At 35.5% G+C, this 14,977-nt stretch overlaps 1 protein-coding gene across 1 annotated transcript in view; it reads right to left on the reverse strand.

Moving 5' to 3' along the window:
* LOC116108267 (protein SHOOT GRAVITROPISM 6-like) overlaps nucleotides 1-14,977 on the reverse strand; it is a 41,553-nt gene that overhangs the window by 9,941 nt on the left and 16,635 nt on the right. Inside the window, 9 exon segments of the mRNA XM_031394521.1 lie at nucleotides 76-221; nucleotides 6,125-6,206; nucleotides 7,250-7,385; nucleotides 7,882-7,961; nucleotides 8,041-8,170; nucleotides 10,214-10,223; nucleotides 10,226-10,334; nucleotides 10,497-10,570; nucleotides 10,573-10,585. Coding sequence (XP_031250381.1) covers nucleotides 76-221; nucleotides 6,125-6,206; nucleotides 7,250-7,385; nucleotides 7,882-7,961; nucleotides 8,041-8,170; nucleotides 10,214-10,223; nucleotides 10,226-10,334; nucleotides 10,497-10,570; nucleotides 10,573-10,585 — 780 coding nt within the window.

The raw sequence follows: 14,977 nt of genomic DNA on the forward strand, positions 1-14,977 counted from the left end.
AGAAGTTCAGATATGATTTTCTAGGACAGGACATTGATGCTCAAAAACATAATCGTTCCAATGCAATTAACACACCTGAGTGCGTAGGAGTTCAAGACTTGAATCTGCAAAATCATCATTTTCATCTACTCCCATCAAAGTTAATATGTAGTCGAGCAATTGGTCTCTCCTTTTCAGAGGGAAAGATGCACCATTTTCCGCAGCATTAATGACAGCACGACCTGCATGAAAACCGTTCCCAACTGTGATATTTTCTTATATCTTCACAATATTGAGTACAGAAAAAACAATAGAAACAGAACTATTTGCCAATTCACACATCTTCACAATATTGAGTAATAGAAAAAATAATAGAAACAGAATTATTTGCCAATTAAGAGGTTTTATGCCATGCATTCAAATTTAAGAATGATGTAAGAAACTATACAATTTCAAGTAAGGGATTTTCCCCTTCACTTCTAAAATAACATAACTATTCTTCACAGTGTTCCTCATGCTATGAGAAGCGAATCTTCCACTACCAGGAAGATAATACATACATTTTTTAAGTTTGAAAGGACTGAAAGTCTTATCTTGATAAATATATTGACAGACCAAAAATCAATTTCCCATTTCTACTCTATAAGATAAAAGTTGTACTTGGTCAACTACATTATTCTTTAATTTCTCCAACTAAGTTGATTTTGTTCCTCCGTTGTTCTGCTTTCTAGCAATGATTGAAAATTAAAAACTAACTTCACTAAAGCACAGCCGTCCACCTCTAGTGTTTGGGTCTAAAGAGAAAAGGGAATCCACCAACCCAGTCATGTGTTATCCTCTTAGCTATAAGGAAGAAAAACTTTGGAGTAGGAAGAGAATAAAACTAAAATTAAAGCATATATTATTTTTAATAAGAAACTCAATGTGTTAAAATGGAAAAAAACAAAATGAAGTTGCTACATGTGTCAAGGGGACCAACTATCCACAAAGAGTACAAAAAATAAATAAATAAATAAGGGGCAACCCTCTGCAACCAAATATATGCCAACAGGCACAAAACCCCTCTCTATACAACCCCAACCCAAGCTAAACACTTCAAAACCCTTCCCTATTGAGATGAATGAAAAAGAAAGAGCACTTTTGGTTATTAAAGCATTTTATTAATAATAAAAAAAATAAAAGCTTCCAAAGACGAGGAAGTTGTTCTAACTTCACCAACTAAATTAACCACCATCAAGCACGCAAAAGGTATATGACTCCACAACATTCAATTGGATTAACTAATATGAATCACAGAAAACTTTCTTCAGCTCTTGAGCAGTGTTTTTGCCTCTCCCGTTACATATGCACCTAGAACAAAACTTTGACAGCCCAAAACTCTGTTGCATCTCCATAAAACTATGCACACCCAATCTTTCACTATTGACGTTATACAACATACTCATCCAAAAACAAGCACTTAATGGAGACGGGAAAATTAAAATCCCATGCCAACTCAAAACTAATCTGGACAATCCCCAAATTCATCTACTAGAAATGACCTTACAGAATATTGTCAACTTCTTCAACATGTCATTAATTTTGTTTGACTGCAGGCTCATAAGTGCAATATATCAGGAATTAAGAAAATGAAACCACTGGTAAGTCCATATAAATAACAATTCTCATTGCAATATGCGTAAAACACAAGTATACAAAAATTCCTAACAAACCATAACATGAATAACAGCAACTATTTAAACAAACCTAGTAAATCAATAGCAGTTATAACAGCCTGCTTTGCTGTTGGGTGGCGTACATGAAGAAGCCGTGAAAGCATATTTGTCCCCTGCAGGCAAGAGAAACATATAACTGACTTATCTATTATATGAAAAGGTCACAGAAATAATAACACAATAAAACAGCAGTGCATGCACATTTAACTATAATCCGCCAGAAAGCATCAACTTAAGAACTCCCTAAGGCACTGAGGGGAATCCTATTGGCTCCAACTGGCTGAAATAACTTTTTTTTTCTCTTATTTTACTTAAGACAGTTTATATACGGTGTAAAAATAACTTTCCCTTGAGCTTGAAATGCAGCTCATCAAAACTAACACAATTATACACTCAATGACAATTAACATTGTGAATACATATCTTGTGTAGTGGTGTCCACACAAGAAAGAGACTATTACATTTCTGGAAAACACAAATAATGAAATATGGATGTGTATACGTTTAGGAACTACTAACATAGAATTATTTTATTGCCTTTTTACTTAAGTAAATCCTTGATATTAACCTAATCAAGATGATTCCAAGTAAAACATCTCTATTTCATATTCCTACTGATTGTAGAGGAAGAGAAAACGCCTTATAGAACAGGAAGATAAGTAAATTGTAAGTCTACTTTGGCTCAACTAATCATCTTCTGTTTATTGTAATTTGTAAAATGGAATCCCAGGACTCCACTGTGGAAGCTAAATGCCTCCTATAGTTCCATCATGAGATAACACTGCACAATGTTGTATCTGCAAAATTATAAAATAGAAAAGGATAACATCATCTAACAGAGTGTTTCTAACTCATATCTCAAGCAGGGATATCAGGCTCTCCTGTTTACTCGGTCGATATTTTTAATTTCTCATATTTGCCAATCTCAGAAATAAAGGCTATAAAAAAACCCAGTGGGAAAACCATTAGATTTAGTAGTAGTCAGAAATTAAAGAAGCAAAAACATAATGTTAGAGAAGCCAACCCAACAGCTTAAGCAAGGTGGAAGAGCCCAACAAATATATGTAGCAAATTCCAACTCCAAACCCAAATACTATGGCACTCGCCAAATGAAAGTCTATCTTTAAATAAAAAACACAAATGAAAGGTGACATACAACAAGTGCTTCAATTCTGGCTTCAATAACTGTTGATGGGGCATATCTTGCAGCATATCCATACATTAGAGCCAAAGCAGCATGTATATCATCTGATTCTTCCATTCTACTACCATCTGAGAAGATAGATAATAATCTGCAAGAGGTGAAGGCGCAAACTCTTCAGATTGACCCTCATACATTTTTGGCAAACTCACAATGAATTGCACATTAAAGCCCAATCTCAGCAAGCATTTTTCATCAACTAAAATCCAAAAAACACAATTCAAGTTTCTCTCGAATCTGCAAGAATAGCTTTTATAAAATGATCTAGAAAATTAAGTATTTGTATGTATGGTACTTTGCTAATCATTAATTTTTTAAATCCAAGATATTTAAAAGAACCATTGTGTAACATCTGATAGCCAAAACAGAAAGGGAAAAAAAAATGCATCAAGTATGAGTTGTAAACGGTTTGAACATCAAGATTCAACCTGAAACAAAAGGAGAGGACAGACGAGGGGAGAGATCTTTCTGAAACCAAAAGAAAATAATAACACTCAAGGCATAATGTATGGGAAAACATTTTCTAAAACATTTTCAGTGATGCTGTTGGTGAAGTGCATCATTATCATTAAAGTAAGGGCACACACCTCTGAAAAATACTTAGCCCAACATTATCCAGAATAGCTTTTAGCTTATCCAACACAGTGTCCAAGTGGGATGCTGCAACCTGGTAGCGATTCAAAGGACAAATGATAAACATTGAGAAAGAGAAGACTGCAATTATAAAAATTAAACTCTTGAGTTACCAATCCCATAGCTTTTGCCAAACCAAGCCTGTTAGTTGGAATAGCAATATTGGCTTGTTTGTACATCCAATCAATCTTATCACGAACATAAGCCCTGTCATCAACTTTCTGAAGAAGCATACCCAGGCAACTGCAAAAGAAAAGATGCAATGACAATAACAAAGAAGACTCCAATAACATAGACTTCTGAAAACAAGAATCCAAAACTTTTTCCAAAACGGTCAATAAATTGAAACCAGAAACCTATGTGAACAAAGCATCTTCAGATAAATACTAAATTTGTCAAAACTGCACACCTTGAAAGGTACTCAAGCAAATTGCATATAATAATATATAATAAAAATACAACCTCTATCTTCCTCCCAATCTAGTAAAAAGAAATCTATCCACCTGCAACAGAATGGAATAGTTCCGACATTAGACCAGGTAAACGAAGCCCCATATAAAGCTTGTTTAGAAGCTAAGATGCCTTGGGCTATCCCAGAATCTTGTGATTCACTTCTCATAGACAATGTAGTTGCCTTTGGAAGAGGAAGAAAACCAAAACCTTTTTGAGATATGCCATTTCAGCTCTTTCTTAGGTGATTTGGATGAAAGAAATAACCAGATTTTTTATGACAAAAGAGCAGAAAACAGTAGCGAGTTACAGGTAAAAGTCCACCTTTCCTCTTCACTTTGCCTTTAATTGGTAAGGAGTATCAGGATTCTTCTTTTTTGTCTTGATTCATCTCAATTGGGAAGGGGTTCTAGGTTAATTGTATAGTTTGTGGTCTATTTTGTAAAGGAACAGGATGGTTACTCACTACACATAGGTGTGTAGATTTCTTAGCCCTCTCATGGCTTTTTTATAGTTTCTTATACGTATAAACAAGAGCAGGATCAATAGCCCTATATTCTATTCGCAACTTTTTGAGTCTTAATGCATTTGAATGATTGAGATTAAAACTACCAAATATAGTGTTTAATTTGTATCAAAAAATGATGCCTTCAAACCTACTTGTATGTATACAGATAACACATACAAACATCAATTCTGTCAAATTGTTGTTCTATAATTGTACCTTCTTATATGTCAAGTAGGCATTGCTACTTTATTCGTGAAAAATGAAGTTGCACAATGCATACCACATGGAGACAGAACATTCCTTATTTTAGTTTTAATTTTCTTCACATTTCTATTTTTATAAGTTCCCCATAAAAAGATAGTGTCCTAGCATAAAGGTATTTGACATAAGACAAACAGATTGAAAAACAAAAGAGAGAAAAGAAATTGGAGACAAATCAAATTAGGAATGAGAGAAAATGCGAGAGAAAGGGAAGAAAATCAAAGAGAAAGGGGAAGAAAATTGAAGAGACACAGGAGGGGAAACAGATAGAATCCAGGGAGAAAATCAATGTTCAATAATCCATCAAGTCTATTTCCAAAACAACATTAGGCTCTACTTATAATAGTGTTATCAAGCCCTAGCTAAAAGAACCTTGGAAATAACAAAAATCTAATTATTAAAATTATATATAACTTAAACAAGTAATAATACGACTCAGCTACCAACCCAGTCATGTGTTATCCTCTTAGCTATAAGGAAGAAAAACTTTGGAGTAGGAAGAGAATAAAACTAAAATTAAAGCATATATTATTTTTAATAAGAAACTCAATGTGTTAAAATGGAAAAAAACAAAATGAAGTTGCTACATGTGTCAAGGGGACCAACTATCCACAAAGAGTACAAAAAATAAATAAATAAATAAGGGGCAACCCTCTGCAACCAAATATATACCAACAGGCACAAAACCCCTTTCTCTATACAACCCCAACCCAAGCTAAACACTTCAAAACCTTTCCCTACTGGGATGAATGAAAAAGAAAGAGCACTTTTGGTTATTAAAGCATTTTATTAATAATAAAAAAAAAATAGAAGCTTCCAAAGACGAGGAAGTTGTTCTAACTTCACCAATTAAATTAACCACCATCAAGCACGCAAAAGGTATATGACTCTACAACATTCAATTGGATTAATTAATATGAATCACAGAAAACTTTCTTCAGCTCTTGAGCAGTGTTTTTGCCTCTCCCGTTACATATGCACCTAGAACAAAACTTTGACAGCCCAAAACTCTGTTGCATCTCCATAAAACTATGCACACCCAATCTTTCACTATTGACGTTATACAACATACTCATCCAAAAACAAGCACTTAATGGAGACGGGAAAATTAAAATCCCATGCCAACTCAAAACTAATCTGGACAATCCCCAAATTCATCTACTAGAAATGACCTTACAGAATATTGTCAACTTCTTCAACATGTCATTAATTTTGTTTGACTGCAGGCTCATAAGTGCAATATATCAGGAATTAAGAAAATGAAACCACTGGTAAGTCCATATAAATAACAATTCTCATTGCAATATGCGTAAAACACAAGTATACAAAAATTCCTAACAAACCATAACATGAATAACAGCAACTATTTAAACAAACCTAGTAAATCAATAGCAGTTATAACAGCCTGCTTTGCTGTTGGGTGGCGTACATGAAGAAGCCGTGAAAGCATATTTGTCCCCTGCAGGCAAGAGAAACATATAACTGACTTATCTATTATATGAAAAGGTCACAGAAATAATAAAACAATAAAACAGCAGTGCATGCACATTTAACTATAATCCGCCAGAAAGCATCAACTTAAGAACTCCCTCAGGCACTGAGGGGAATCCTATTGGCTCCAACTGGCTGAAATAACTTTTTTTTTCTCTTATTTTACTTAAGACAGTTTATATACGGTGTAAAAATAACTTTCCCTTGAGCTTGAAATGCAGCTCATCAAAACTAACACAATTATACACTCAATGACAGTTAACATTGTGAATACATATCTTGTGTAGTGGTGTCCACACAAGAAAGAGACTATTACATTTCTGGAAAACACAAATAATGAAATATGGATGTGTATACGTTTAGGAACTACTAACATAGAATTATTTTATTGCCTTTTTACTTAAGTAAATCCTTGATATTAACCTAATCAAGATGATTCCAAGTAAAACATCTCTATTTCATATTCCTACTGATTGTAGAGGAAGAGAAAACGCCTTATAGAACAGGAAGATAAGTAAATTGTAAGTCTACTTTGGCTCAACTAATCATCTTCTGTTTATTGTAATTTGTAAAATGGAATCCCAGGACTCCACTGTGGAAGCTAAATGCCTCCTATAGTTCCATCATGAGATAACACTGCACAATGTTGTATCTGCAAAATTATAAAATAGAAAAGGATAACATCATCTAACAGAGTGTTTCTAACTCATATCTCAAGCAGGGATACCAGGCTCTCCTGTTTACTCGGTCGATATTTTTAATTTCTCATATTTGCCAATCTCAGAAATAAAAGCTATAAAAAAACCCAGTGGGAAAACCATTAGATTTAGTAGTAGTCAGAAATTAAAGAAGCAAAAACATAATGTTAGAGAAGCCAACCCAACAGCTTAAGCAAGGTGGAAGAGCCCAACAAATATACGTAGCAAATTCCAACTCCAAACCCAAATACTATGGCACTCGCCAAATGAAAGTCTATCTTTAAATAAAAAACACAAATGAAAGGTGACATACAACAAGTGCATCAATTCTGGCTTCAATAACTGTTGATGGGGCATATCTTGCAGCATATCCATACATTAGAGCCAAAGCAGCATGTATATCATCTGATTCTTCCATTCTACTACCATCTGAGAAGATAGATAATAATCTGCAAGAGGTGAAGGCGCAAACTCTTCAGATTGACCCTCATACATTTTTGGCAAACTCACAATGAATTGCACACTAAAGCCCAATCTCAGCAAGCATTTTTCATCAACTAAAATCCAAAAAACACAATTCAAGTTTCTCTCGAATCTGCAAGAATAGCTTTTATAAAATGATCTAGAAAATTAAGTATTTGTATGTATGGTACTTTGCTAATCATTAATTTTTTAAATCCAAGATATTTAAAAGAACCATTGTGTAACATCTGATAGCCAAAACAGAAAGGGAAAAAAAAATGCATCAAGTATGAGTTGTAAACGGTTTGAACATCAAGATTCAACCTGAAACAAAAGGAGAGGACAGACGAGGGGAAAGATCTTTCTGAAACCAAAAGAAAATAATAACACTCAAGGCATAATGTATGGGAAAACATTTTCTAAAACATTTTCAGTGATGCTGTTGGTGAAGTGCATCATTATCATTAAAGTAAGGGCACACACCTCTGAAAAATACTTAGCCCAACATTATCCAGAATAGCTTTTAGCTTATCCAACACAGTGTCCAAGTGGGATGCTGCAACCTGGTAGCGATTCAAAGGACAAATGATAAACATTGAGAAAGAGAAGACTGCAATTATAAAAATTAAACTCTTGAGTTACCAATCCCATAGCTTTTGCCAAACCAAGCCTGTTAGTTGGAATAGCAATATTGGCTTGTTTGTACATCCAATCAATCTTATCACGAACATAAGCCCTGTCATCAACTTTCTGAAGAAGCATACCCAGGCAACTGCAAAAGAAAAGATGCAATGACAATAACAAAGAAGACTCCAATAACATAGACTTCTGAAAACAAGAATCCAAAACTTTTTCCAAAACGGTCAATAAATTGAAACCAGAAACCTATGTGAACAAAGCATCTTCAGATAAATACTAAATTTGTCAAAACTGCACACCTTGAAAGGTACTCAAGCAAATTGCATATAATAATATATAATAAAAATACAACCTCTATCTTCCTCCCAATCTAGTAAAAAGAAATCTATCCACCTGCAACAGAATGGAATAGTTCCGACATTAGACCAGGTAAACGAAGCCCCATATAAAGCTTGTTTAGAAGCTAAGATGCCTTGGGCTATCCCAGAATCTTGTGATTCACTTCTCATAGACAATGTAGTTGCCTTTGGAAGAGGAAGAAAACCAAAACCTTTTTGAGATATGCCATTTCAGCTCTTTCTTAGGTGATTTGGATGAAAGAAATAACCAGATTTTTTATGACAAAAGAGCAGAAAACAGTAGCGAGTTACAGGTAAAAGTCCACCTTTCCTCTTCACTTTGCCTTTAATTGGTAAGGAGTATCAGGATTCTTCTTTTTTGTCTTGATTCATCTCAATTGGGAAGGGGTTCTAGGTTAATTGTATAGTTTGTGGTCTATTTTGTAAAGGAACAGGATGGTTACTCACTACATATAGGTGTGTAGATTTCTTAGCCCTCTCATGGCTTTTTTATAGTTTCTTATACGTATAAACAAGAGCAGGATCAATAGCCCTATATTCTATTCGCAACTTTTTGAGTCTTAATGCATTTGAATGATTGAGATTAAAACTACCAAATATAGTGTTTAATTTGTATCAAAAAATGATGCCTTCAAACCTACTTGTATGTATACAGATAACACATACAAACATCAATTCTGTCAAATTGTTGTTCTATAATTGTACCTTCTTATATGTCAAGTAGGCATTGCTACTTTATTCGTGAAAAATGAAGTTGCACAATGCATACCACATGGAGACAGAACATTCCTTATTTTAGTTTTAATTTTCTTCACATTTCTATTTTTATAAGTTCCCCATAAAAAGATAGTGTCCTAGCATAAAGGTATTTGACATAAGACACACAGATTGAAAAACAAAAGAGAGAAAAGAAATTGGAGACAAATCAAATTAGGAATGAGAGAAAATGCGAGAGAAAGGGAAGAAAATCAAAGAGAAAGGGGAAGAAAATTGAAGAGACACAGGAGGGGAAACAGATAGAATCCAGGGAGAAAATCAATGTTCAATAATCCATCAAGTCTATTTCCAAAACAACATTAGGCTCTACTTATAATAGTGTTATCAAGCCCTAGCTAAAAGAACCTTGGAAATAACAAAAATCTAATTATTAAAATTATATATAACTTAAACAAGTAATAATACGACTCAGATCTCTAAAATAAAATATTCCCTCTAATAACCACTAAATTCAAATTTAAACTATTTTTAATCAGTGTGCTAACAAGTATTATCAAGAAGCATCCAAGTAGTGAATGCTTTCTACTACAAGTTTATCTTCAAATTTTGACATCACTTAGTCATCCAAGACTGGTCAAGTCTTACCACCATCCAATAGAAACACAGCCCACTACTAGAAATAATCAAGCTGGTTATAACTGACTATTGAGGTATAGGTAAACTAGATTTACAGAAGAATAGAATCTTATTTTTTGCATAAATCTGAATGTTGATATAACAATTGTGCTCAAGAATTTCAGTCATTTTTCCAGAAAAGCATGATAAGTAGATGCAAGTGACCAAATTTTGTGGGATTTTTTAGAAACAACTTATTTCAAGAACCTTACTGATTTAACCACCTTTCATGTGATCAAATAAATACCCTTTATTTGTCAATTAACCGAACCTACATACATGTCATGCTCAAAAGTAGCAAGTACTAAGATATTCAAAAGAATATGCAACTCTAAAGTCCAAGAGTTATTTTTGTGCCCAAAATAATAAGCAATGATTCATCCAATGTTTCATTAATTCAAGAAAGCAAATTCAAAAACTAATACCGGTGAAGAATGCCGAATGTTCATCATCAGGCGTATAAAGTACATATTGTTCAGTAAATGCATTTCCAAGAAAATCACCCCAAGCAGGGTCTTGAATTACATCCAAAGATTCTGCAAGAAACTGTCACCAGATACCAAAAAACATCAGCATACCTATTGTTGCAAAGGGCCTTGACTTTGTCGCTTTCTTATATTGATAACAGAAGCAAATTATATACGGTGTTTCAGACTTTAAGAACCTCTCTCTCAAATAAAAATGGATTGATAAGCTAAAGCTTCTTACATTGATGATCATGTCATCCCAAGTCTCCTGGTATGAAGGATCCAGCTTTAGGTCTTCTGTATCACTAACATATCCTTCATTTTTGGAATCTAGAGCTTACAAGGATGACAACCAATTAAATTCTGTTGTAGATTGTTGTAGATAATCATGCAAAATCTTACAGATATTGCATGATTAAGTGAATAAATCTATAATAGGATATTAGAATTGTAATCAATACATAATAGAACAAATCTGTAAAATAGGAAGTTAGTTTTTTATTTCCTAGATTAGATTATTTATTTCCTAGATTAGTTCTTTATTTTCCTATATATTGATGTATAATTTTCAATGCATCATAAGAAAATTACAATCAGTTCTCTGTTTATATCAGAGCAATACAAGCAATTCTAGGTTGTTTTATTTTTTTCAGTTTGTTTTTTTTTTTTTTTCTATTCTGCCCAAGTGAGCATTTTTCGTGAGTCACCCTGGAGAGTGGCTATTTTTCTCAGCGACTGCCTAGGAAGTTCCTCAGTTTCTCAGCCAGGTCAGAACAGTTTTGTTGATTTCTGTTGATATCAGTTTTGTTTCGTTATAGAGTTCGTTCGTTGAAGAGTTTTGTTGGCTATTTTCGTCTTCTTACCATGACTGATAAGTCTATAATTGATATGGTTCCTGTAATGTCAAAAATACGAAACATAGCTTAATGGTCTGATAACTATTTTGATTGGAGTAAGACAATTCGTCTTTATCTGCGAAGCATTGGTAAAATGATCATCTCACCAAAGATTCATCTGAAGACGATTCAAAACAAACATAGTTAGAGAGGATGCCGGTTGTTCTTGCAAATACGGAACTCCATCAACTGAGGTACTTGGTTTATTAATCATTGTGAATATGTGAAGGAATTGATGGACTATCTAGATTTTTTTTATCTGGGAAAGGGAATGGTTCTCGTATTTTTGATGTATGCAAAGCTTTTTATCGAGCTGAGAAACAAGATAGGTCTTTACGGCCTATTTTTATGGATTTTAAAAAGACATATGAAGAACTTAACATTTCTTCTACCGTGAGTGCTGATGTGAAAGTTCAACAAGCTCAACGAGAGAAAATGGCGTTATGAGTTTCCTAGCTGGACTCCCTTCTGAGTTTGAATCTGCTAAACTCAGGTTCTTGCTAGTTCTGAGATCACCTCCCTCCAAGACATATTTCTAGGTTCTTCGTACAGAAAAGCACTCCATCTGTTCATCGAGTAGTGCTCTTGTAAGTCAGAATCATGACACTCGGCCTTCATATAACAGGAGCATAATAGAGGAGGGGTTTCGAATATCGTGAGAATCGGAGTCAGGAGTCAGGAGGGATTGTGTGCTACTATTCATGAACCCGGTCATACAAAGCGCACGTGTAGAAAGTTGCAAAATAAGACCCAGAAACCTCAGTCGCTCATGTTCCGCTACTGATACTTCTGAGAAGAAGTTATGATTTCAGCTGATGAGTTTGCCAAGTTTTCTCAGTATCAAGAATCATTGAAGTCCTCATCTACTTCCATCATGCTCTCGCCGAGTCAGGTAACCAAACACATGTCTTATTTCCTCATCCTCCAAATGGGTCATTGATTCTGGTGCCACAGATCATATGACAGGTAATCCTAGTCTCTTTTCATCATATCAGTCACATAATTCCTCGTCTAATGTTACTTGTTGATGGGTCAACTTCTTGTGTTCTTGGGTCTGGGTCTGTTACCCCTACTCCGTTATTTCCCTCCTCTATATTGAGTCACCACAGTTCGCTTTATTTAATTTCTGTGAGTAAACCACTCGCGCTCTTAAATGTTGCATCTCATTTTTCCTTGATCATTGCCTGTTTCAGGATCTTACGACGAGGCAGATTATTGGTAAAGGACATGAATCTGGAGGACTTTACATCCTTGACACACAGGTGCCCAGAACCATTGCATGTTCCAGTATTTCGACCCCTTTTAGGAGCATTGTCGGTTAGGACATCCTTCTTTCACATTGTTAAAGAAACTATGTCCTCAGTTTAATAATTATCTTCGTTAGATTGTGAGTCATGTCAATTTGCCAAACACCACCGTCTTTCTTCAAGTCCAAGAGTCAATAAACGGGCTAGTGTCCCTTTTGAATTAGTTCATTCAGATGTTTGGGGTCCGTGTTCTATTGTGTCTAAACCTGGATTTAAATATTTTGTTACCTTTGTGATGACAACTCTCGTGTAACTTGGCTTTTTTAATGAAGAATCGTTCTGAGTTGTTTTCTCATTTTTGTGCCTTTTGTGCTGAAGTTAAAACTCAATTTAATACTTCTGTCCAGACATTAAGAAGCGCTAATGCCAAAGAGTATTTCTCGAGTTCTTTCAGTCTTATATGCGCCAGCATGGCATTCTATCAATCCTCTTGTGTTGACACACCATCCCAAAATGGAGTAGCCGAGAGGAAAAATAGGCACCTTCTTGAAACCGCTCGAGCCCTATTATTTCAAATGCAAGTTCCTAAACGTTTTGGGCCGATGCAGTTTCCACGGCCTGTTTTCTAATTAACCGCATGCCTTCCTCTATTTGAATGGTTCCACTCCTTACAGTGTTCTCTTCCCGTCTAAGTCTTTGTTTCCTATTGCCCCAAAGATATTTGGTAGTACTTGTTTGTTCGTGATGTTCGACCCCAAGTAACCAAGTTGATCCCAAATCTCTTAAATGTGTTTTTCTAGGTTACTCTCGTCTTCAGAAGGGATATCGATGTTATTGTCCTGGTCTTAATAGATATCTGGTGTCACCTGATGTACTTCTTAGAAAACACCCCTTTTTTTTCCCACTTCGTCTACATACCTTCAGGGGGAGGACGATGACTTACTAATCTTACTGTCACGTCCACACCTGAGTCTTCCCCACATACTGTTTCCTCCTCCGGCACCATCACTTGTCCGTCACTACCTCCAATTCGCATTGTCTATTCTCGTCGACAAGAACCTCTTGTACCAGTCCCTTCGTCGTTAGACCCAGTCCCCAGTGACCGGATACTTGTTCCTCGTCAAGAAGACACTCAGACTTCATGTCCTACCCAAGACTCTTCGTCGTTGGATCCAACCTTGAGTGATCTTGATCTTCCTATTGCTCTTCGGAAAGGTAACACAGTGTACTTATCCTATATCTTCATTTGTTTCTATGATCACCTATCATCTTCTTCTTGTTCTTTTTTGGCATCACTAGACTCTTGTCTCCTTCCTGCACGTCCATGAAGCCTTATCTCATCCTGGTTGGCGTGATGCTATGATAGAAGAGATGACTGCCTTAGATGTTTAATGGTACTTGGAACTTGGTTACTTACCTACTGGAAAGAAACCATTGGATGCAAATGGGTGTTTGCTGTTAAGTAAATCCGGATGGTCAGTGGCTCGGCTTAAAGCTCGTCTTTAGCTAAAGGCTATGCTCAAACTTATAGTGGATTATTCGACACTTTTTCCCCTATGGCTAAATTGACTTCTGTTCGCTTATTTATCTCAATGCGGCTACTCATTCTGGCCATTACATCAGTTGACATAAAAAATGCTTTTTTTACATGGTGACCTTCAGGAAGAAGTCTATATGGAGCAACCACCTGGATTTGTTGCTCAGGGAGTATGGGAAAGTTTGTCATCTTCGCAAATCGTTGTATGGTTTGAAACAGAGTCCACGTGCTTGGTTTGAAAGTTCAGTGAGGTGTTGCAAAGTTCGAATGACAAAGAGCAAGTCTGATCACTCAGTCTTTTACAAACAATCGGCAGTTGCATTATTCTTCTTGTTGTATATGTTGACGAAATTATCATCACTCGGAGTGACACTACAGGATTGCATTACTTAAGTCATTTCTTCACACTCAGTTTCATACAAAAGATTTAGGAGTGTTGAAGTATTTCTTAGGGTTGAGGTACCAAGGAGCAAGAAAGGCATCTTCCTCTCTCAGAGGAAATATGTACTTGACTTATTAACTGAGACAGGAAAATTGAGTGCTAACCATGTAGTACGCCAATGTTTCCTAATTTGCAACTTACCAAAGATGGTGAACTATTTGAAGATCCTGAGAGGTATAGAGGACTGGTTGAAAAGTTGAACTATCTACGTCCCTCGTCCGATATTGCGTACTCTGTTGTGTAGTAAGTCAATTCATGTCTTCTCCTACTGTTGATCATTGGGCAGCGTTAGAACATATTCTGTGTTATCTAAAGGAGCTCCAAGACGTGGTATTTTGTACGGAAATCATGACAATAATAATTGAGTGCTTCTCTGATGCAGATTGGGCGGGTTCCAAGATAGATAGGAGATCCACTACGGGCTACTGTTTTTTTATTGGTGGAAATTTGGTCTCATGAAAAGTAAGAAGCAAACTGTTGTCCCGATCTAGTGCAAATCGGAATATAGAGCTATGGCCCAGTCTGTGTGAAGTAATATGGATATATCAGTTTTTGACTGAAGTTTGTCTTATGGCCTCTTTGCCAGCAAATTGTGGTGTG

The sequence above is a fragment of the Pistacia vera genome, unplaced genomic scaffold (genome assembly GCF_008641045.1).
Source record: "Pistacia vera cultivar Batoury unplaced genomic scaffold, PisVer_v2 Contig560, whole genome shotgun sequence".
In the NCBI taxonomy this organism is placed as follows: Eukaryota; Viridiplantae; Streptophyta; class Magnoliopsida; order Sapindales; family Anacardiaceae; genus Pistacia; species Pistacia vera.